Source organism: Culex quinquefasciatus, chromosome 2 (assembly GCF_015732765.1).
Source record: "Culex quinquefasciatus strain JHB chromosome 2, VPISU_Cqui_1.0_pri_paternal, whole genome shotgun sequence".
Classification (NCBI taxonomy): Eukaryota; Metazoa; Arthropoda; class Insecta; order Diptera; family Culicidae; genus Culex; species Culex quinquefasciatus.
This window is the reverse complement of record NC_051862.1, coordinates 212,838,184-212,863,569: the sequence shown is the minus strand read 5'-3', so window position 1 is coordinate 212,863,569 and position 25,386 is coordinate 212,838,184. Positions and strand designations below refer to the sequence as shown.

The 25,386-nt window shown below is 38.0% G+C and overlaps 1 protein-coding gene across 3 annotated transcripts; it reads right to left on the bottom strand.

The window, feature by feature from the left end:
• Window positions 1-1,389: 1,389 nt before the first annotated feature.
• LOC6037904 (diacylglycerol O-acyltransferase 1) lies at window positions 1,390-22,635 on the bottom strand. Of its 3 annotated transcripts, none has more exons than XM_038254381.1 (9): window positions 21,851-22,635; window positions 18,037-18,183; window positions 17,743-17,913; window positions 16,761-16,925; window positions 3,545-3,673; window positions 3,387-3,478; window positions 3,139-3,327; window positions 2,835-2,981; window positions 1,390-2,490 (listed from the first exon to the last, which is right to left on the bottom strand). In XM_038254381.1, the coding sequence occupies exons 2-9, from the start codon at window positions 18,177-18,179 to the stop codon at window positions 1,628-1,630; spliced, it is 1,899 nt and encodes a 632-aa protein (XP_038110309.1). In that variant the 5' UTR covers window positions 18,180-18,183; window positions 21,851-22,635; the 3' UTR covers window positions 1,390-1,627. The 3 variants fall into 3 exon arrangements, with proteins under 3 accessions (XP_038110309.1, XP_038110310.1, XP_038110311.1); XM_038254382.1 differs by having other exon boundaries at window positions 18,037-18,156; XM_038254383.1 differs by lacking the exons at window positions 17,743-17,913; window positions 18,037-18,183 and having other exon boundaries at window positions 21,851-22,631.
• Between the last annotated feature and the right edge of the window lie 2,751 nt (window positions 22,636-25,386).

Genomic DNA, 25,386 nt, shown 5'->3' with positions numbered 1-25,386 from the left:
TAAATTTATGAAATTTCGAAATTATTAAATTCTAAATTGAAGTCTTAAATATTGTTATTTTCATATTTAAAAAAAAATACTTAATTTAACATTTTCATTGAAAAAAAAAGTTAAATCGATTGTAATTTTATTCAGAATAAATTGGTTAATGCTTATTTATGTTTATGTTATTTAGGCCGTTGCAAATATTTTTGAAAGTCTTTGTCGCCCTCTCCCCCCTTTCAAAATCAGGGGGCAAAAAAATATTTTTCCAAAAAACCTTAAAATTTCCATGAAAATAGAAGCCTAATCAACTGAAAACAATTTAAAATGCATTTTTTCTGCATTGATAATCATATTTAGCATGTTTGGGCTTGTAGAAAAATGTTTAGCATTTTTATGAAATTCCAATGTACAGCACCGCAAAAAAATATTTTTAGCAAAAAATAAAATTTTCGTTAATACTCAGATATATTGAAACTAATGATGGCAAAATAACTGGACAGGTGTATAATGCATTTTAAAACACGTTTTCCATTAAAATGTTGAAACCATGCCTCGTAATTTCAATTTTTATATTTTTTTTATTTTTTTTGCCCCCCCCCCCCCATAATTTTCAAAAAATATTTGTAACGGCCTTATTAAAAAAAAAACTTTTTGATCTTTTTACATTATTTTTTAAATCTTTGGCGCCCAGACGAACGATTTCTAAAATATTTTTTTTGAAATGGCTTGATTTTTTTAAAATAATGTTTGCCCCTTCCCTCGACTTTAACCAAAGCCGATGGACAAAATATTTAAATAAAATTTGTACCACTCTAATTTTTGATTTAACATATTTGGTATCTCGGGATTTTTTATTTTTCTTGATTTTTTTCGTTTTTATTTTTGTGGTTTTGAATCTGAGGTTTTTAAAATTTATGTTTTTTTTATATTTTGAAAATTTTAATCTTTTTATTTCATTTTCTCCTAAAAATCTCAAGCGCACGCAATTTTATGAACAAGAAAACATCATTTCGAGAAAAAAGTGTTAAAGCTAAGAGTTGTAAAAATATCAAACTATCAGCTCTCATCAACTACAATTATCAAGCCTGAATACTCATGCACCAAATACAACTCTAGAGATTTTTTGAATAGTTCCTATAACATATGAAAGTTCATAAGATTTATAGGACCTTTTCATTGCATTTTCGGAGAGACTGAGAGACTCAGTGATGAGAGCGCATAGTCAAGGGAAAGGGAAGGAGTGATAGAGAGAGAGAATGCCTTCGCTGGGAATCACGAGACACAAGAAGAGATCTCAGAAGCTACAGTGACGATCGCTATACTCTCTGATGATTTTTGTTCAGAGATAATCAAATGATCGCCTCTTCTATCACTCAGTGGCAAAACTAGCTAATAAAAGAAAGATTTTGTTTCACAATTGTTTACATTTATTTGTAAAAGCAATAAACGTACAAAATATGCTTATCATCTACCGAAAAAAAAATGCATGCATAACACGTGAATGTGATTTTGTTTGTGTGTTGTGATGTATGGCGTCACTGTAGATACTCTGCACACAAAAAACTAGAGAACAGAACAATAGAAACATCTATGTTTGCACCCTGATTCGTTGCTTCGTGATGATCTTCGTCGTCGTCGTCGTCTAAGTAGCTCCATTAAGCAGCAGCTCGTCGTTGTAGTGCGTAATCATGTAGTCGTGGTAGTACATCATGATCGCCAGCGGTTGACCCAGGATGATCGAGGCCCAGACGACGGTGTTGCCGAGCCGGGGGCCGTAGTGCCGCTCCATAAACTTGGACACGAACGAGAGCGGAATCTGCGCCATCATGCCCATAAAGGCCCAGATCTTGAAGGTCTTGAGCGGGACCGACACGAGGTACTCGTGGAAGAAGGCACTGAAGAAGAAGACCGTAACGGTGGCCGCCTGCTTCGGGCAGCCAAGGTCGATCATCGGAAGGTAGAGGTGACGGACGCACCAGTTGTGCACGGGCATGTTCCAGTTGCGCCAGAAGATGTCGATGTTGTTGGCGTTCCACCAGTCGTTGTAGAACTTGCGGTCGGCAAAGTGCAACACTTCACCCATCAGGTTCAGGAACGAGTGGAAGGTCAGGTAGAAAAAGCACAACCACATCAGGTGGTTCGGAATGGCCAGCTTGAGGAGCCGTTCGCTCGTCTTGGTCAGGTCCATGTTGGAGAACGGGATCAGCGAGTTGCGCACGGACGGAATCATCCACTGCTGGAACAGACCCATTACGATGTGCCATCCGATGACGACCTCCAGGAGGCGTTTGATGAGGAAGCGCTTTCGGATGCGGGAAGTGCGCGGGAAGTTGAGCTCGTAGCAGAGCGTTGGAGCCAGCAGGAAGTAGAGCAGATCCTTCAGGTGCAGGTTGTTCGGGTAGAGGACCAGATCGGGGATGGCTTTGTCTTTGGAGTCTGAGTTTGGGCGGAAGCCGTTGGCGGTTCCGTTGGTCCCGTTGGAGCCGTTGTGTTCGCGTTCGTTTTCTGAAATGAGAGGTTTGGAAAGAAAATTTCGTCGCATTCATTTCTAGGTGTAGAATTTGTTAAAATACTAAAAATGAAAAAGAATAACAAGAGTACAAAATATGCTCAAAATGGCCTCCTAAATGCGGTGTACCCGTCACCGAAACTTAAATAAACACTGTCACTTTGACATGTGTCATTTAGCAACCTAACAAAAATGTATCTTGATGAGAATTCAAAAGTGAAGAAAAACAAAACGATCCGAGGCTGAGTCTTTTTCTCGATTCAACCACCAAGTGAACAAGTCGTCTCTCTACAAATTGTCCGAAAATCCTTCTACTTGCGTATAGTTTGTGTAAACTTACGAATCACCCCGATCGAAACGCTCTGCCGTCGCAGCTTCCGAGGGCCACGCTGCTTGAGGTTGGCGCGACACCACATGTTGACCTGCACGTAGCTCCACAGCTTCAGGAACAGGATACAGTACAGGAAGCACACCGCCATGGCACCCACTGCGGGAAGTTCAGTAGAGGCAAACAAGTTGCTGTTAGATTACACGGCACGTGGACTTGAGGCTCAAGTAATTACCGTACGCGAGAAGGGTGGTGTGCAATTAAGTGTGTTTTTTTTCAATCTCTCAAGCACAAAGACGCTTGAACGGACACTTACCGAGACTAAAGGTATGCCCTCTGACGTGAATGAACACCATCGGGATCAGCACGACGACAATGATGTTGATCACGTGTACGACCATGCCGACATTCTCCAAAGTCGTGGTGCTGATTCCAAACATCAAATGCGTGTCTTTGGCCAGGCACTTCTCGACCACCAGGCAGAGCACGACCGGGATCACCGAATCTGTAACGAAAAAGGACATTAGAACCAACCACGACCGGAAGTCACCCCCCACTACTCACACAACACCAGCGCCAACGACGGGTAGCCCTCGCCCTCGCCCTTCCCCGTAAGAACCACGAACCATTGGACCGGATCGACGCGGATGCCGTACCTGACGAGATCGAACAAAACCGTCACTACCTGCACATAGCCCGGAGGCATCAAACTTGCTACGTACTTGATAAGATTTTCGAGCACCAGCCGAAAGCCTCCCATCGTGAGCAGCAGAAAGCCCCAATTGACCAGGCCGGTAAAGTTGCCAAAGCCCGAACTCCACGAGAACAGCGAATCCCGCGGATGGTGGCATCTGGAAGAAGTGAGTTATAAGCGAAAAGAAAAGGAAACCACTTTAATGGCCTTGTTCCGGGAAGGATGGATGGCCATTAGAAAGAGACATGGTTTGCGGTGTAGCTTGTTTGACATGACTTTATTTTTTTGGAAATGAAAGTGCAAGTGGGATCTTGAACTTTGCCTGTTTAAAGGCTATCCAAATTGGTATAGCCTGGAAAAATTTAATTTTTGAGGATCGAATTACGAATTATTTTTTTAGTTTTTCATGTTCGATTGTCGAGCTTGAGTATGGGAAATTCTCGTATGTTTGGCAGATTAAGCACTTGCTCCTAACCCCATCCAATTTTTCTTATATTTACTACACAGAAAAAAAAATCATGGTAATATTACATCTGGGAAGGGGTACATCTTTTATGTCAGAAAAAAGGTGTAATTTTGCCTCTGGAAATGTGTAATTTTACCACTTTTCTGTTGTAATGTCACTTTTTCATTCTAAATTGAGGTAAAATTACATCATAAAAGAGGTAATATTCAACCTTCCAAAATTAAAGCTTCCAAATTTACATTATTTTTTTCTGTGTATTTGAACATCTTATTTTGTAAAACTTTTGATAGAAACTTGCTTGTTCAATTCCTATCCAGGTTTTTCAGCGAAGATGGCGTTCGAATGGTGAACGCCCTAAATGTCAAAATCGCGCAGTAGCACCAACATTAGAAAAAAATGTGGCTGTCATGCCATGGCACACTTTTTCCGTAACTGCGTGATTTTAACATTTCGGGCGTTCGCCATTCGAATGCCATCTTCGCTTAAAAACTTCGATTGAAATATTCATCACTCGATTTCAGTTTAAATCGCTTACCTATATGAACTGTAGTTGAACGTCAAAGTGCCGATTTGATAACATAAGATGCACGATGAATTTTTTATCCGTTTTTTGATTATCTACAGAATTTTACAAACTATTGGAAATAAAACTTCTAGTGCGTCCAACCCGGGAATGCCCGGGACAAATTTACCGGAATGTTTCCAATAGGGAATTCCCGAATTTCGGGATTTTTTTATATTTTTCCCCGGGAATTCCCGAAATTGGAAAAAAACAATTTATGGTCTGAAAATTCAGATTTTGGCGAGGAAATCGAAAAGTTAATTACTTAAAAATTGATAAAATAAAAAATAAATTCAAATTTTACATTGACTGGTATCATTATATTGGTTCTTATTTTCGTACAATGACTGTTTGTACGATCGCAAAAGATTTAGAATAGATTTTTCTTGACAGAAAAGGTTCTACTTGACAGCTTGTTCCAAGGGGATCATAGTTGATCCATCGAAAAAATGTTGTCTTGCTAATTTATTTTATTTTGCATTAAAATGAATAAAAGTGAGCAGAAATGGTTTTTAATCAAGTTTTTTACCGTTTTACATAAAAATTTACATATGGCATTAGGACCCTATTAATAACATTGAGCTAATTATATGATTTTAAGCTTGAAAAACAAAACAAATATTGATTTTATGACTGTTTAAAAAAACCTATTATCCGGGAAATTCAAAACCCGGGAAAATTGGACGCCTTACGAACTTCGGATAATTAATTCTGGACTTATTTAAAAACAGTCCAGACCCGCTTATCCGAAGTTCGATAATTTTGAAGGTTTCTTAGGGTGTCTCCACGACTCCGAGCAAACACTGTAGCCAATCAAATTTGCTAAAAAAATCAATTATTAAATAAAACTATAAATAAATGAAAATAAGAAAATTCAAGAAGTTGTAAAGAATATATTTTATTAAGAACAAAAAATAAAAAAAAACAAACATCAAATTAAAAATACTGACAAATAAAAAATAATTAAACAAAAAGAAACAAAAATAGTTTTAAAAGTCAAGAAATTCTAAACATTCTAAACCTTTTTAAACTTTAAAATTTGAAAATCCATTTTTTTAAATAGCGAACTAAGTTATTTTTCATTGATTTTTTTTGTATCCTTAAATTTTTAATTTTCGAATTTGTAACTAAAAATCTTCTAGAATTTTGCATTTTTTGGATTTTTTTTATAGGAACAATACTTTGTCCATCCGTTAAAAGAAGACATTTTCCATGATTAGATTTTCCCGGTTTTTCCATAAAAGCATTCATACAATTATGCGGGCTGGACATACAAAATGGGCATGTGAACATTTGAAAATCTATTTGTTAAGACGGGAATTTCTGTTCGATTGGGTATATCCAGAAAAGTCGTAGGTTATGATTAGAATTTTTCTGAACGATTTCTGTATCATTAAAATTGTTTGCTGTTTTTCGATTTTTTTTATATGCTTTTGGGAATAAAAAAATGCATATTTTGAATTAGAATTTAAGATGGTGTAAAATCTGGTACCCGAAACATTAATTTTTTGAAAAATAATTTGTTGGAAAAAACGAAAATATTGCCTGACAAAATATCTAAAATATTTTGTTTTGTTTAATCAAATTTGTTATCGTAAAGGACTACACATTTTTTTGATTTAAAGTATCGTTTTCAAGTTATATGTATTTTTAAGTAATTTATTTCGCAAAATGTTCAGTTTTTGCCATTCAAAAATGATGAACACTTTGGCTTTGTAGATCTGCTGGTTGCTGAGGTAAAGCCAGATATATGAGTAACCTTATATTTACGAGCATTTTTTTCAATGACAGATAAAACTAACTTTTATCAAACTAAAAGTATAGAAACATTAAACATTATTTTTTACTAAATATTTTCCTTAAACAAAAAAAAAAATTTTTATAATTTCTGTATCATACTTTAGAAACATTATCTTCAACAAAAGAAAAATATTTTTAACCATATTTCGAGGCATATAAAAAACTAAACCAATAAATTAGAAAAAGGTCTTTGCGCTTATAAAAATAGCTTCGCTAGATCAGGGGTGACCAAAGTAAGGCCCGCGGGCCAAACGTGGCCCGCGAGGTGATATTTTGTGGCCCGCGGACTCATTTTGAATGATCATGTAAAATGGCCCGTTGACCCGTTGTGAAGCGATTTTATCCTTTTTTTTAACAATTATGGTTTATATTAAATATTTATATGCTATTTTTTTATATTTTGTTAATAAAAAAACTTATGATTTATCAATATTTTGATCCCCACTTTATGATACAAATAATTTGTTCAAAAAAAAATAAACAAAAAAAAAAACACTTTCACACGTTTGTGAGTGAAACTAGTAAATATCGTCAAAACTTTCATCAAAAATTTTGGAAATATTTAAAAAAAAAGTTCAAGTTTGACTTAGGAAGAATTCTGTAATAGTTGCAAAAATATAAGTTTTCTTTATTAATTTGCAAGTCATAATGACCCTTTTACAGTTAGATAACGAATCTGATTGACTACCAACTGATTCAGGCAGACAAAATGTGGAAATCGGAGGATGTTGTAAATATTTTACATAGTTTTCGTCGATCAACCCACTCCTCTCACACTATTAAAAAATTGGCTCAAAAACCCAGGAGCAAAAACAATTTCCAAAAAAACTTAAAAACTTCAAAAAAATTAAATTTAAGTGCAATCAGCTGAAATAAATAAAATATGCATTCCTTTGCATTTAGAATCATTTGAGCATGTTTGGGTTTGTTCAAAATAATTTCAATTTTAGTGAATTTTCGATGAAATATATGTTGAAATTCTGGCTCTCAACGATTTTTCATTAGCCACACTTAACCTATACATAAAATTACGCTTTTAGAAGAATTGTTCAACATGTAATGTTACCATTTTCGAAATATAAAAACTAAACATTAAAAACTAATACATTCAGCTAAAAACTTGTTTTTTTAAATACCTAAATTAATAAAATCAACAATACCAATAGAAAACCGTTATTTTGTGGTTTCTATTATTTTGAATTCACTTTTTTCAAATAACAGAAATTGAATCTTTTAAATTAAAATAAAGTAATTTTTTTAATAACCTTTTTTTGTAAATTTGGCCCGCAAGCTCATTTGAGCTTCAAATTTGGCCCGGCCTTCAAAAACTTTGAGCACCCCTGCTCTAGATTCAACTTGTACGCAAAGATTCGATGTTTGTGGATACAAGTTACGTACAGTCCAGACTCGATTATCCGAAGGCCTCGGAAAAAAATCATTTCGGATAATCGAAACTTCGGATAATCGAACCACGAAATTTTTTTCGATGTCTTTTTATGTTCATGATTCGATTATCCGAAGTCCCATACAAACCTTCGTATAATCAAACTTCGGATAATCGAAACATCGGATAATCGAGTCTGGACTGTATTTCCTGCATTATACCAGAATTACACCATTTACACTTTTTTACTCCAACCAAAAAGCTTATGCGTTAGTGTTAAAAATCTAAATTATTGTAAATTTTCTACTCTTATCCATAAAAATAACTTTGAAATTTAATGATCAAGTTCATCATTTGAAAAATGCCAAATCGATCAGAATAAATATTTAAAAAAATAGCGGCTCTGTCCAAATTTAAATTTAATGCACAAAATATAAGCACAACCAACCAGTCTCAAATTTTGAAGTTTTGTTGTGGCCCAATAGGCATAAAAAACAGTGTTACAGTCAGGCTTCACTGAACACCAAGATCGGGTGCGCCGTGGTGCGGTTTTCGTGTCACTCTAGAACCCAAACCGAGCTGTTTATTGTCACACCATAGCAACTGTACCGAAAGCACCTTGGTACACCACCGGTGCACCCAACTGTATACCAAGATGCAACTCAACAGAATGGTTGATCCAAGTAAACCGGAGGTGACATTGTTTTGATTGAGGTTTGTTAGCCATCATTCACATCTTCGGGTTGGCCTGGCGGTTGTGATCTCCGTCTTTAATCACGAGGTTCCTGGTTCAATTCTGACATAAATATTTTTGAGGATTTTTTTCAATGTTTATTATCAAAATTAGTGATTACATACATTAAAAAAAACTACTTAGAAACTGCGACGCTCTAGCCAAAGGATTAAAAAATTGAATGGATTTTTGTAGTGGAATAGAGAAAACGTTCTGTATTATGCAGGCAGAAAATGCCTATTTCAGGATTATATGCACTAGAAGTTAGAGTATATATTTCATGACACTACGAAATTCTGTTCCTAAAGAATTATTCTGAATAAATAAAAACATTCACAAAAACAAAATAATAACTGTCGAGATTCGAACCAAGAACCTTTAAAATACTAATGCAGTGCCTTTGACAACCACACCATTAACCTGGCCATGGTCTTCGTTTCGTACATACACTTATGGTACTCGGGTCTATATGACCCAGAAATGTTTTTGGCTGCCAAAATTCGGAATCTTGACCGATTTTGGATGTCTTGGCCGCAAATGAAAGGTTAGAATGTCTACTTTGCGATTCCGACTGGCAGAACCGGTTTTGGGCACTGTGGCCACCGGGAACCTGCTACAACCGAAAAAGTCCTTTTGAGGCTCCGACTTTGAGGACCTGTATCTCCGGAACGATAACACATAGCGGGTTGCTTCCAGTTGCATTTGACGGGTAATAACCTCAACTTTAAGCTCCCGTAGAGATGATTTGTCAAAAGTGGACACCGGTTCCGTTAACCCGGAACATCCGAAAAACATGATTTTTCAGCTTTTGTTATAAATTCAACACATTAGTCAATTTTTCAACCGGATTTTTGTAAATCATTATATACATACACTACATACTACTTCTGACTGTTTGGGATCGTTCCGGCCAATTGTGGCCAATCTGGAACCGGTTCCAGGGTACCACCAAAACGGTTCCAATAATGGTATCGCTAGAAACCCGTCATGTTGCATATCAAACTTCATGAAATTGAAAATTATGACCATCTGAGGTCATGCCGATATCCTCTGACCCAACCTGGTCACTACGGAACCGGTTACCGGTGGCCACTGGGGGACACTGCCGGAGTATGCAAAGAACCCTACCATGCGACGTATCAAACTTCATGGAATAGAAAATTATGACCATCTAAGGTCATGCCAATATCCTATGACCCAACCTGGTCACGCCGGAACCGGTTACCGGTGGCCACTGGGGGACACTTCCGGAGTATGCAGGGAAGCAAATCATGCGACATATCAAACTTCATGAAATAGAAAATTATGACCATCTGAGGTCATGCCGATATCCTCTGACTCACCCTGGTCACGCCGGAACCGGTTACCGGTGGCCACTGAGGGACACTTCCGGAGTATGCAGGGAAGCATATCATGCGACATATCAAACTTCATGAAATTGAAAATTATGACCATCTGAGGTCATGCCGATATCCTCTGACCCAACCTGGTCACTCCGGAACCGGTTACCGGTGGCCACTGGGGGACACTTCCGGAGTATGCAGGAAAGCATATCATGCGACATATCAAACGTCATGAAATTGAAAATTATGACCATCTGAGGTCATGCAGATATCCTCTGACACACCCTGGTCACGCCGGAACCGGTTACCGGTGGCCACTGAGGGACACTTCCGGAGTATGCAGGGAAGCATATCATGTGACATATCAAACTTCATGAAATTGAAAATTATGACCATCTGAGGTCATGCCGATATCCTCTGACCCAACCTGGTCACTCCGGAACCGGTTACCGGTGGACACTGGGGGACACTGCCGGGGTATGCAGGAAAGCAAATCATGCGACATATCAATCTTCATAAAGTAGCAAATAATTACCATCTAAGGACATGCCGCTATTCTTTGACTCAACCTGGTTACGCCAGAACCGGTTGCCGCTGGCCACTGGGGGACAATTCCGGAGTATGCAAGGAAGCATATCATGTGACATATCAAACCTCATGAAATTGCAAATTATGACCACCAAAGGTCTTGCCCACGTTTTTTAATCCAACCTGGCCACTGGGAGACAAGTTCTGATGGCCATGTCCTCCGGCCCATCCTGATTAATTTGGAACCGAAAATGGGTTGGGAATGGAGGAAATTTGTGAAACATGCAAAGAACCAAGTTTGAAGTTTCTTCTCGAACCTAAGATTTAAAAGGTTTTAATGGGGAGAGCACCAAATCCTTTTTATTTTCCAAGGAACCATCCATCCCAGGGTTCGGACTGACAACCTTTGGATTGGGAGTCCAACCGCCGCCAGCGACTCCACCGGAGCAGGCTTGGTTTGGAGTGTTGATTGTAATTATAGCTGGGAGAAAACTGGAATGATCAAATGACCGTACAACAACTGAGGCTGGAACCGACGTTCTACTTTCCCATCCGATAAAAGGCGTGATGACACATTACTCGTCACAAGAAATGTGGACGCAATCACACTAGCAGCTACACAACCGAGCCCGATTACCATTCCGGAACCATTTAATTGATGGCGGTTTGAATTTTCTGTAGTAGATAAATTTAGTTGAACCTTCCAAAATTACCTAACTTACAGACCCTCCGGAAGTGTCCCCCAGTGGCAACCCGTATCCGGTTCCGGAGTGACCAAGTTGGGTCAAAGGATATCGGCATGACCTTAGATGATGATAATTTTTAATTTACGTCGCGTGACATGTTTCCTTGAATTCTCCGGAGGTGTCCCCCACTGGCACCGGTAACCGGTTACGAAGTGACCAGGTTGGGTCAGAGGATATCGGCATGACCTTAGATCAGTGGTCCTCAGCTGATCATCGCGGGCTAATTTGGAAATTTGCCCAAGAGTCGTGGGCAACATGTTAAATATATAATTAAAAAATAAGTTGTAGAGTTGAATAGTTTGAAATTGAAATTTTGACAAACAACTAAATTTTTGACAACTTAGAAATTGTCACCAATTATACATAATCAATTGAAAAAAAAATCAACATCCTCATCATATTTCATGTTTTAAAATATAACTGTTGTACAATTCGACAATATTTCACTTAAAAAAATTATATTTTTTTGTTATATTTATAATAACTTTTTTTTGTTGATAATTATTTTCTTGGTTTTGCGTACACATTTGGTTTGATTGTTCTATTTAAGCTTTGAATGTTTTGCAATTTTTTTCAATGATTTTTTGAGTGAATTTTGAAGTAACAGAAATAAGTTTTGAATTATTCGTATGTTATAGGAAAAAATCATATTTATTGAAATTTAGAAGTTTATTTTGCTTCGAAAAATTTGTATAATTGAACAAGATAAAAAAGTGATTTTTCAATGATTTTGAAATTTTTTACGATCTTTTCGTACGAAGTACAATCTTCTCGTTTCATTTTGAATCAAAGATTAGGGCACAAAAAAAAAGATCAAAAATATAATCAAATAGAATTTTTATGTTCTGTCGATTTTTTAGGATAACAAAATTGAACCAAAAAATATTAGTCCGAAATTCATATTTTATAATTTCCTTATTCAATATTTCTAACAAGTTTTAGTCAGAATGTGATCTGATGTTTAGAACTGCTGGATATTTATTTATTCTTAGTATTTTTAGCAACGTGATTCCCAGATAATACAAAGTTTTTGTCACACTATCACATTCATAATTTTATATTTTTAAAGGAATGAATGTTTAATATTCATTATTTCCAAATTTAGTAATTTAATCGTTTTATAAATTCTTCAGGAAAATAAGGCACCACTAGTTTATTACTTCCCACGATCTTATAAATATTGTAGAAACCAGAAATCAATTATGGTTATTTCGTAAAAAAAACATATTTTTTCTTTTTAAAGAAACTTAGTTCATGATTTCTCTAGCGAACTTCATATGAGAACGCAAAGTGGGCCGGATTCAAAAATAATTTCAAAACCATCCCGAAGGCCGTACAGAAGACCTCGGTAAGCCACATACGGCCTGCAGGTCGCCTTTTGGTGACCACCGCCTTAGATGGTTATAATTTTCAAATTCATGAAGTTTGATACGTTTGATACGATATGCTTCTCTGCATACTCCGGAAGTGTCCTCCAGTGGCCTCCTGTTCCGGCGTGACCAGGTTGGGTCAGAGGATATCGGCATGACCTTAGATGGTCATAATTTTCTATTTCATGAAGTTTGATATGTCGCATGATATGCTTCCTTGCATACTCCGTAAGTGTCCCCCCGTGTCCACCGGTAACTGGTTCTGGAGTGACCAGGTTGGGTCAGAGGATATTGGCATGACCTTAGATAGTCATAATTTTTTATTTCATGACGTTTGATATTTCGCATGATATGCTTCCTTGCATACTCCGGAAGTGTCCCTCAGTGGCCACCGGTAACCGGTTCCGGCGTGACCAGGGTGTGTCAGAGGATATCGGCATGACCTCAGATGGTCATAATTTTCAATTTCATGACGTTTGATATGTCGCATGATATGCTTTCCTGCATACTCCAAAAGTGTCCCCCAGTGGCCACCGGTAACCGGTTCCGGAGTGACCAGGTTGGGTCAGAGGATATCGGCATGACCTCAGATGGTCATAATTTTCAATTTCATGAAGTTTGATATGTCGCATGATATGCTTCCTGCATACTCCGGAAGTGTCCTCAGTGGCCACCGGTAACCGGTTCCGGCGTGACCAGGTTGGGTCATAGGATATTGGCATGACCTTAGATGGTCACAATTTTCTATTTCATGAAGTTTGATACGTCGCATGGTAAGGTTCTTTGCATACTCCGGCAGTGTCCCCAGTGGCCACCGGTAACCGGTTCCGGCGTGACCAGGTTGGGTCATAGGATATTGGCATGACCTTAGATAGTCATAATTTTTATTTCATGACGTTTGATATTTCGCATGATATGCTTCCTTGCATACTCCGGAAGTGTCCCTCAGTGGCCACCGGTAATCGGTTCCGGCGTGACCAGGGTGTGTCAGAGGATATCGGCATGACCTCAGATGGTCATAATTTTCAATTTCATGACGTTTGATATGTCACATGATATGCTTTCCTGCATACTCCAGAAGTGTCCCCCAGTGGCCACCGGTAACCGGTTCCGGAGTGACCAGGTTGGGTCAGAGGATATCGGCATGACCTCAGATGGTCATAATTTTCAATTTCATGAAGTTTGATATGTCGCATGATATGCTTCCCTGCATACTCCGGAAGTGTCCCTCAGTGGCCACCGGTAACCGGTTCCGGCGTGACCAGGTTGGGTCATAGGATATTGGCATGACCTTAGATGGTCACAATTTTCTATTTCATGAAGTTTGATACGTCGCATGGTAAGGTTCTTTGCATACTCCGGCAGTGTCCCCCAGTGGCCACCGGTAACCGGTTCCGGCGTGACCAGGTTGGGTCATAGGATATTGGCATGACCTTAGATAGTCATAATTTTTTATTTCATGACGTTTGATATTTCGCATGATATGCTTCCTTGCATACTCCGGAAGTGTCCCTCAGTGGCCACCGGTAACCGGTTCCGGCGTGACCAGGGTGTGTCAGAGGATATCGGCATGACCTCAGATGGTCATAATTTTCAATTTCATGACGTTTGATATGTCGCATGATATGCTTTCCTGCATACTCCAGAAGTGTCCCCCAGTGGCCACCGGTAACCGGTTCCGGAGTGACCAGGTTGGGTCAGAGGATATCGGCATGACCTCAGATGGTCATAATTTTCTATTTCATGAAGTTTGATATGTCGCATGATATGCTTCCCTGCATACTCCGGAAGTGTCCCTCAGTGGCCACCGGTAACCGGTTCCGGAGTGACCAGGTTGGGTCATAGGATATTGGCATGACCTTAGATGGTCATAATTTTCTATTCCATGAAGTTTGATACGTCGCATGGTAGGGTTCTTTGCATACTCCGGCAGTGTCCCCCAGTGGCCACCGGTAACCGGTTCCGGAGTGACCAGGTTGGGTCAGAGGATATCGGCATGACCTCAGATGGTCATAATTTTCAATTTCATGAAGTTTGATATGCAACATGACGGGTTTCTAGCGATACCATTATTGGAACCGTTTTGGTGGTACCCTGGAACCGGTTCCAGATTGGCCACAATTGGCCGGAACGATCCCAAACAGTCAGAAGTAGTATGTAGTGTATGTATATAATGATTTACAAAAAATCCGGTTGAAAAAATTGACTAATGTGTTGAATTTATAACAAAAGCTGAAAAAATCATGTTTTTCGGATGTTCCGGGTTAACGGAACCGGTGTCCACTTTTGACAAATCATCTCTACGGGAGCTTAAAGTTGAGGTTATTACCCGTCAAATGCAACTGGAAGCAACCCGCTATGTGTTATCGTTCCGTAGATACAGGTCCTCAAAGTCGGAGCCTCAAAAAGGACTTTTTTCGGTTGTAGCAGGTTCCCGGTGGCCACAGTGCCCAAAACCGGTTCTGCCAGTCGGAATCGCAAAGTAGACATTCTAACCTTTCATTTGCGGCCAAGACATCCAAAATCGGTCAAGATTCCGAATTTTGGCAGCCAAAAACATTTCTGGGTCATATAGACCCGAGTACCATAAGTGTGACTTTTTTTCTGGGGGGCACTTCCGGTGGCCACCGGAAGTCCATTTTTGGCTCAAATGTGTGTCTTGGTAAGATACACAAAGTCATAAAATTTCAGCTCTGTAAGTGCCAAAGGTCAAAAGTTACGATAACTTTTATCATGCTCTTGGGTCATATAGACCCGAAGACCATGCCCGGGTTAAGAAGTGTTGATTTCAGCTGGCTTGCTAGGCATCAAGAGTTCTAAACTTCTCCCGTGTGGTAGGCACAGAAGCCAAGTCAGTTTTGTGTACCCGATCCACACCGCCGTCACACCAAACTTTGGTTTCGGTGCACCGATCAAGCTACCGAGCTGTGTCGGGTTTTTTTCGTGACGAGAAATGGTGCGCATAGAAAAACCGGTATCATAGCAAACCGTTGTCGCACCCGTCAAAAGGAAAGTCTGGTTACAGTCATCCCACATATTCGGAACACTTTTGTGGTAATTTGTCAATAGGATGCAAAATGCAACTTTTCTGTCGACCCTACTATTTTGAGGACCTTTATTTGGACATTCTCTTGCTATTTCACTAGTAAAAGTAGTACTTTTCAAACAAAAACCTGCCTTTTAAGACTATTTTATCCAGAGCAGCAAAACACTTCCTCCAAATTGCCTGTTCCATAATTGTGGGATGTTATTGAACCTCCCACAATTGTGGAACACCCGAATTTAACTAATATTTTCACAAAAAAATTATCAGACCATTTATAAAACATTACTTAGCATTAGTTTTATTGGTTTCAGAGTGTGAAGTCATTATTTTGCAAAAAAATAAGTACTCCTGGAGAGAAAAAAAAAGTTTGTTTACATCGTAAGAAAAAAGTGTTCCGAATTTGTGGATTTCAAGGGTCAATGTTTTTCTTTAAAAACTTGATGTAAAACGGAAAAATATGGTCGGTCAAAACATCAATCGAAAGATCGCAAGAAAAGCTTTCACATGAAGGTAAAAGCGAATCATTAAGTTCAATTATCGATTTTCCATGATTTGTTGAACAATGGCCGATCTGTAAACTGTTCCGAATATGAGGAATAACTGTATTTGATGTTTATTTTTTGAATTTTTATTTTTTCTCAAATTAATCTCACCATCTCAATGGACTAAAGCACTGATATTTAAAAAAAACAATTCTAGATTAAACGTTCAAAAGGTCCTATCTGCATAGGAAACCCACGACTCATAGGTTGGTTTAAAAATTTACTCTAGAATTGATAGTTTTGAAATTTTCAGTTGAGATTATGTTTTGAAGGGACAGAAACTTTCACAAGCGATACGTTTTGTAATATAAAAATGTCGTTTAATTTTAAAAAACTTAATAAAAGAAACAAATTTACGTCGATATTCAGCTAGTAGGCTAGTAGTTCCGTTTCCTCAAAAGATAATCGGTCTAATAGCACGTGCTGTCGAGTCTTCACCTTGCCGAGCTGCACGAAATTTACATGCAATTCAATTCGTTCACCCGATAAGAACCTCCAAATTCGGTCATTGATTCCTGTCGCCGTTATCACCAGTTGTAATTGAACCCAATTTCCTGAACTGCTCGAACGATTTAAATTCGTGTGCCCATCTGCTCTTGGTGACAGCCAAAACGACGGCGCGCTCAAAAGAGCTTGCAAAAACGTGATAAGAGTCGAAACTGGTTTGGCCGCAGTCAAAGTCCAACACCGCTGCACTGACTCATGCTCTCTCTGATGTACTCACGGTTTGTCCGGTTGTAACTTTCGCTGTTTGGTCGTCTTGGTGGTGATCTCCTCGGCCCGCGTAACGCTTTGTGTCCGCCGGTAGCGAATCTTTTTCTCCTCAGATTCGTGCGACATCTTTGTTTCTGTCATGGTCTTTGAGCTGTGCTCTTTGGTTGGTTGGGTTCTGCAAGGAGAAGAAAGATTGCATCGCTGATAAGAATTGGTTGATGCGCCACCACCAGGGGTCGACCACTGATAAGATTACGATGTTGCGATTGAGGTTCTGCTTTATCTCGTCGGTCGCAAAACTTTATTGAGAAATGTTTACAAGCCGCGTTCGATAGCCGAAAGTTTGACGCTATCGAGCCGGCTTATTGTTTAGATAAGACAAAAATAGCTTCCTCGAACGATGTTGTTTTTGGGGCAACTAAATTGCTTTGAAAGCAGGAAGACGCCATTGGTTCAATTGAACCCAAAGTTAGTGTAAATTGTCCAAATTGCTCCCTCCAAAAACCGAATGCATCGAAAGAAATCAGAAGCAAACAAAAGTGAACGTTGGAAGCATTTCATGAACGGCGTTGATGATGGACTGGGTGGCGGGGCCAGGCCAAGTTCAGGGTCGTCCGGTACTGAGCTGTACTCGCAGTTTAGTCAGTCACTCTCCTCGGTGTTAGTAGAGTTTTGGGTTTCGTAAACTTTTTTTCTGTCGCGTCATGCTAGCGTTTTGTTTCTCTGCGACGGCGATGACGCCGGACAGGATGATGCACCTTTTACTTTGTTGTTAAACATTTTAAAAAGGGGGCAGTGTTGCAGTTTTGAAATGTGCTTTGCTCACTCATGTCTATCGGTATTCAATTTTTATTTAGATGTTTTTGATTGATTTCAAGGTAGAATTGATCCAAAAAATAAAAATAAAAATAGAACATTGTTAATCAATTTGCAAAAATATCCTAAAAGTCTAATGGTTTGCCCAAACAGTCATCTAATGCAAAAGAACTCACGGTTTCTCCGGTAGTAATTTTGGCTGTTTGGTCTCCTCGGTTGTGATCTCCTCGGCCCTTGTAACGCTAGGTGTCCGCTGGTAGCGAATCTTTTCCTCCTTAGATTCGGACGACGTCTTTGTTTTTTTCCTGCTCTTTCGACCGCTTTTTGGTTTGTTGATTTGTTGTGTCCTGCAAGAAGAATGATTACATCGCTAGTAAAAACTAAAGCTGGCAAAATGACACTTTTACGCCGTGTTTTAGGGCAGGGTTCTCAACATTTTTAATTTCGTTTCGACCCCTCTGTATACTCACAGTTGGTCCGGTTGTAAGATTTGCTGTTGGGTCTCCTTGGTGGGGGTCTCCTCGGCCCTCGTAACGCTTTGTTTCCGCCGGTTACGAATCTTTTTCCCCGCAGATTCGTGCGACATCTTTTCCTCCTCGGATTCGTGTGACATCTTTCTGCAAGTAGAAAGAATGCATCGCTCATAAGAACTAAGGCTGACAAGAATAACATTTTTTTTTTAAATATTTCTCAACTTTTTCTATCCAATTCCCGCCTGAGCTTATTTTCAAGAATTTGATTCCTCACCCATATGTTTGAATAACAAACTTCTTATATTTATAAAGATGATGAATTTCAGACTGAAGTCCCGACTCACCCTAGTTGATAGTACGATATATTAATATTGAAGGAATTTATACACTGTAAGAACACTGTAAAAAAGGTAATTTAATTCTACTTATTTTAGGCCAATTCAAATATTTTTCATAGTGTCTGTCCCTCGGTTCTGGCCTGGGTCGAGAGGTGGGAGAAAAATAAACAAATAAAAAATATTGAAATTACAAGCCATAGTTGCATGAAAACCACGATTGAATATCACCAGAGGTGAAATAGAGCCTTTCTTACAAAATAATGAAACTCCGAAAAATATATTGGTGCAATTATTTTTTCAGAAACATAATAATACCACCCAGTGAGAATTTGACCTCAAGTATTGAATTGGATTGACATTATTAGAAAAAAAAATAAAGGGTACTCAGTCTTTGATGTTAGTCTATGATTAACTAAAAGAATATGTATCGATATTGCACTTTGTCGATCTATTATGAGAAGCCAGAAAGAACACTTTCACGCGCAAGCGTAAATGTGCTTCGACCTGACGACTTGTCGATCTTTCGAGCGAGAACGAGTCGGGACTTCGAATTTGATGTTCAGTATATGTATAAAACCAAAAATTTAATGGGAAAAAATAGGGTAAAAATAAGACGAAAAACACTAACATGGCTATATCTCGTGAAATACATTTTGGGAAAGCTTGAAATTTTGGGCCCAAGCATTTTAAGGCGCATGTTTTCGAATGGCTTTTTGTTTGAAACTGAATTCTTTTAATTTGATAGTGTTATCTGTAAAATAGTCCAAAAATACCTCTAAAAATGGCTTTGACCACATTTACTGGTCGAAAATTGTGAGTCGAAAATTGTGAATCGAAAAATAAAATGTTCGTCTCCGACCCCACGGCTTTTACAAATCTGAAATATAAAAACTGTGGGTTTTACGAGTGGTTTTCCAATGACGGAAGACACAAATTTTTAAGAGCAGATACAAACATCGCCCAAGTAGGGTAGAGTAGTCATCAATGAGACACGGGGAACAATGATAAAATGGCTCTCACAAGTCGTAGTTTCAACCAATCAGGCTTATATTTGGGGGAAAGGTGTGTCTACTGGATACACATCTGCCATATTAGTGGCTTTGGTGAAGGACGCTCCCTCGACAAGTTATTCATAAATGTTTGATTATGGGGTGTAAAAGTAAATTATGGACAAAAAATACTTTTTCGCTCGTAGGCTGCCATTTACACCAAAACTAATATTTCTTCAAATTTCTTTCGACGTTCCATAGGGATTAAGTTGGGCTACAATGTCCTTTCATTAGATTTGGCCAAAATTTAGAATATACCCAGAATCCAGGGCTGTCTCATTGTTCCCCACTCATTTCAGCCCATGGGTAACAATGAGACACTTTGATTTTCTTCAATAAACTTTTCAAAATCGATGGAAATCTTTCAAAACATGAATTAAAAGTGATTTTGGCATATTTATAGAGTTTAAACTTCATTTAACCAAAAATACTAAGTTATTTGGTATTAATATATGGATTTTACAAAATTTCAATACTTTTTAGTGTAACTTTTGTTATTAAAAGTTTCATGTTGGCAAAGTTGCTCTAAAATGTTCAAGGCAAGTCACCTGAAATGGAACAATACAAAAACATGATGTTTTGCTAGAAAAATGTTGATTTTTGTAAAGTGTCTCATTGTTCCCCAGCTGTCTCATTGTTCCTGCCAAGTGCGTCTACAATGAGACAGTTGAATAACTCTGGCTGTAGATGTCGGATCGATCTCATATTTTGGTCAATGTTAGAACACATTAAAAGAAAGATAATGCAAATAAAAGCTCATTAAAACATGCTGATGAAAAAATGAGAAAAATCGTTGAAAGTTGAAAACCAAAAGTGTCTCATTGATGACTACCCTACCCTATTTCAAAAAAAGTGCACTGAAAAATCAGGCTTTGAGTTCCGGGTTTCGGGCCAAAATTCAATTGAAAGAGCGCATCAAAACCTTCAATCAAAACCAAAATTAGTAATAGGATTTTTTTCTGGGACGATTCCCCGCCGTGCACGATTTTTTTTTAAAGATTTCTGAAAAAAGCATTTTTCCAAAAGCAAACCTTAAACCTTTCTTTTGTAAGAAAGGCAACAACACAATTCTGAATCGACAGGGGAGGAAGAAGCGTGGGGACACACCACCATACGCTCCGAGATTTGATTGTATTCGTTGGGAGCATCATGCTAAGAAGGTTTGGTACTCCGGGACCCTCTGGGATGGGACATTGTATTTCCACGAATGCCCTGGACACTATTTGCCGTGGTTATAGCGCCACAACTCGCTCAATGCTCGAAAATTACTGTAATTTTAAAATATAAACATGAAAGTTTAAAAGAATGTCAAATGTCTGGTATTTTTCCATGAAAGCAAGGCAAAATCGCCAAACTAGACCGATTTCACCGAAATTTTCAACAGAGCGGTATTCGGATGTAGGAAGACGACGCTTTCACATCCAATTTAACCTCGGTCTCACCAAACTAGCAGTTGGTCTGTTTTCTGACATTTTCAGAGAACTGATTCTGTGGTTTAAAATGTCAGTCCAGACTCCATTATCCCAAGTTCGATTATCCAAAGTTCGATTATCTGAATGTTTGTATAGAAATTTGGATAGTTAAATCACGAACAAAAAAAAATATTTCTTGTTTTTTTACATCAAATTTAGTTCTGCGAACCCATTTTAGATAAATTTTAAAAGTTGATTGCATATTAAATAATAAAATGTATTTTTCAATATTTCGTCACCACCATACTGGCCGCCGTCTTGGATAAGAAAGTTTCGATTATCCGAAGTGAATTTTTCCCAAGGCCTTCGGGTAATCGAGTCTAGACTGTGACATCATTACTGGGAGTTTTCATTCAACATGGGTAGTTAGTTATTTGAATTATTTATTTATGGAGCAAAAGCAAAATTTTGTAAAGATTTATTTCTATAAGATTTTGCCTTAAATCTATAAAAAAGTTTTTGAAAAAAAAAACAAATATTTTCTGTTGGTTTTTGAATCATAGTAAAATCTCACATCTAAAGTTGAACTTGACCTAGTAAACTTCATCGCACAGTTACCTTGCCGCCTTCCTGACAACAATCACCCAGCAGCAGTACAACACAGTGCAGTGAGGTGGTAAACGACCTCTGACCTTCGCGGTCAACCTCCCCTCCAAACATCGGCCTGTTGCCGTTTGACTGCTTTCTTATCTGAACGCCATATAAATATAATACAATTCCCACCATCATGTCGAAGTACTATACCACGCGTTATGCGTTCTGTGTGATGCAATCTTTCCTCGATTAGGGTGGCTTTGAAGATTAGCTGTGGGTAGGGGAGTTTTGTCAATTGCTGCACAAAATTATTTAATTTCGCCAAGAAAAAAAATCTGGAACTAGAATTGTCAACTTGCTCCAATTGTAGTACAAAAGGTCGCACGATTTAAACTGCACTTTGAGCTCCACTACTGACCTTGATTAAGTCGTTGTCGTTCGCTGAACTACATGCATGTACAGAGACTCAACAATGTGCTGCTGCTGCTCCGGTCCGGCTGTGGCTGATCATTAAATCTCGCGACCCCTGTTCAAGGCGTTCCAAAGTGCGCGCCGAAAACCGGTTCCACGCGACACACGCGTGTTCAGTTTGTTGATGTTTTTGAAGTTCAAACCCGGGGTATCTTCCTTCTTATTGTAGTGTTGACTTCATTGCAGCATAGAACACAAACATAAATCAATTTGTGTTGTCATCTTTACCCTATGCACAACGAGTCACTATTTTTTTTATAGTTTCACACTTTAACCATTGTTATACGAATACGTACAAAGGCACACACTCTCACTTATATAACATACAAAAGGCACTTTTCTTTTTCTTAATTTCTCGATGGAGACGAAGTAGGCCGCGGTGTCGTTCTTTATCAGCTAGCCTGGCTAGCTTGTCGATGGGATGCTCCCTCCCAGGCTACTGCGACTCAACTGACCAACGATCGCGGGAATCAGCCGAGAATCGAACCCAGCCCGCGGCCGGCTTATCAGCTCTGCGCGGATTCAGGCTATCAATCCACCTTGCAATGCAATGTGCACACTAAACACTAAACAAATCAAGCTTCGCTGACGTTATCCACTATCAGTTGAACGTCGTAGAAGAGAACATTCGGGGGGAAGACACGGAACAAAAAAAAAAAAAACTGAAGTTCTAAGCTAATTGAACGGGAGGAACTGTTACGACGACGACCGCACGTACGGAACTAATGGAGCAATCGATTGCTATCGACTATACGGCCAACGTTCTGGGAGAGGCAACACTAAGTAGCAATACAACGCTGAACGTATACTCAATTAGCTGGAAAAGAGTGTTGGTGCGTGGTGGTACGACCACAACTTCCAGCCGGCAGCCGCCGATGGTACAAACACTTTGATGGAGGGTGGAATGAGTTGTAAACAAAGTAGCGTTTATTTTTAGAATATATTGCAATTTTGTTATTTCACACACAAATTTAAACTTTCAATACACGACATGTACATAAAAACATCGCTAAAAACTGCCCAAAAACACATTACAACAGATGAAAACAAGCAAAAACAACACCCGGCTGCGATGCACCTTGCACCTTTGATGGAATGTGCAACTACACAGAGAAACAAAAAAAAAAAACATAATAACAAACCGGGCCCCCTCTCTCTCATCAACAGATGTTGCATGTTTTTATGTTGAATGGCAAACAGGCGGGTGTGTGCGTTATCACCACAGTTCCAGAAGAGAGAAGAGCCAAAAGAGAAAGAGAGAGCTTTCGTTGAAGCTTTTTGGCTGCTTGATATGTTGAAATGAGCTTTTTCGAGCATAAAAGCTTGGTTGATGTTTGTGCAAGAAGCAAGATGGAGTTGATAGGTGGTGTAGTGTTGGTGGGGACGATTGGTACATGAGTTTTAATTTTCAAATTGATTAAAACTTTGAAAACCTAATTCTAGATTAAATTTTTAAAAGGTCCTATCTGCATAGGAAACTCATGACTTGTTTTAAAAATTTTATTCTTAAAATTCAAGGTTCATTTATTATTTTTTTTTTCTTTGCAAAGTCTTGTTTAACTTTTAATTTGGTCTAATTACGTTTTTTATACAGTTCAGACTCGATTATTCGAAACCTCGATTATCTGAAGTTTCGATTTTCCGTAGTTCCATTATCCGAAGGTGGGACTTTGGATAATCGAATCAAGAACTATTACTTTTTAATTCTTACTTTGACAATAAAAATTAAAATTAAATTAAAATTCTGCAACCAAATTTTTTTATAAACTATAATTGTTTTTCGAAGTTTCCCAAATCTGGTGTACAAAGTACACTAGCGCGACTTCCCGAAGGTTAATCTACTGAATTTGGTAGGAAATATCAGCACAAATAATTTATTTGAATGAGCAATTATAAAATCATTAGGTTTAATCCTATGTGATTCAAATTATTTCATATTAATAACCTTACAATTCTTATTAATATGTTTCTTTTATTTTTAATATGAAATGATTACAAAAGCTTAGAAAAATCATTGATACCGTAAAAAATACACGCAACGGAAACAAATAAAATGATACCATCCAATGTAAAATTTTAGAAAAGTTTAGAATTTCATGTCTTATGAAAAAAAAAATATATTTTACAAATTATCTTTAAATCACTACCGCCAACTGGGGAAAATCCAGACTGCAGTTTGAATAAGTACAGGATATTTTAGAGCAATAAATTTGAAAATCGGTGTACTAATTGTTTTTTTTTATTAACAAAATATTAGAACATTATGCGAACATTATTGGCTTAAACAGCTGTCTTAATTCGTTACTATTGTCCTGATTTGCTCCAGATGTCGATGTTTGATAAACAATAATTAAATATGATTTTTTTAAGTTTAAAATCATCATTAAACGTAAATGTTTGAAAAATAAATAAAATTTAATGGAAAATATTTCAAGCGGTAGGCATTTTGCGGATCCGTAAACTAAAATTTAAGTAATTTTCCCTCATAAGCCAAATAAATGTTAATATATGCTGAATACAAATTTACTAATGCTTTAAAAATCTTGTCGATTACTAAGTGTTCATTTGTTCCACAACCAAATACGAGTTTCTATACCAAAAATGGATTTTTTTACTTTTGGGAATTACTGGGGCAAAATTTAAAAAAATCCCAGGATTCGGGAATTTCCGGTTTAGGGAAAATCCCGGGAATTTCCGGGATGGACGCACTAGCCACCATCTTGGATTTAAAAATTATAAACTATTTTAAAGTAGTTTAGGGGTCATCCTTGAGCTTGACAATAAAAAAAGAAACCGAAAAAATATCGCCAGCGAGATGGATATTGTTTGAGGCAGAGCTGTGGAGTCGAAGTCAGCAGAGTTAGGTGTTTTTGGAAAGCAGGAGTAGGACTTGCCAATTATTCTGAAGCCGGAGTCGGAGTAGGAGTCTCTTGCTAAGCTACCCACTCTGTAGTGTTTTCTAAAGTTTCTTTATTTCAACTAATGAACCTATATTTTTGAACAGACTATACCTCAGCTCTTCATTGACAATATGAGAAAAAACTGTTTTTTATTTTGAATTATTTAAACAAGAAATTAAATCATGTATTTTTTGTTTATTACTTCGGCCCAGCAACCTGCAAAAGAATTCTCGTTTTTTTTAATGATAAATTTATTTATTTGTTCATTTTGAGCTAGCAAGCAGGAACACAACAAAAATAGAAATTTAATTGGCCTTATTTCCAACATTAATTTTTCAATAAGGCGTTGTATGTTTTTGCCCAATGAATGCCTTAATCAATAATTATAATTATAAAATAACTCGACTTTTTATGTAAATGTCAGAAAACGCTTCAGTTTGGCCAAGGAATGGTATAGTTGGGCTCCCTAAACACGCTACAATCGACAGAACTGCTTTTTAGTGATTTCCCTGGCAATACATAAAATTGTAAACTTGGGTACAGATGCTATGGAATAATCTTAAACAACCATGCGCACCCCCTT

Coding starts and splice junctions, on each gene's coding strand:
- LOC6037904 (XM_038254381.1), bottom strand. CDS start 18,179: ATGTCACACGAATCCGAGGAGGAAAAGATGTCGCACGAATCTGCGGGG. Junction 3,328..3,386: donor GTCGTTGGCGCTGGTGTTGT/GTGAGTAGTGGG, acceptor TTTTCGTTACAG/ATTCGGTGATCCCGGTCGTG. Junction 2,982..3,138: donor AGGGCATACCTTTAGTCTCG/GTAAGTGTCCGT, acceptor AACTTCCCGCAG/TGGGTGCCATGGCGGTGTGC.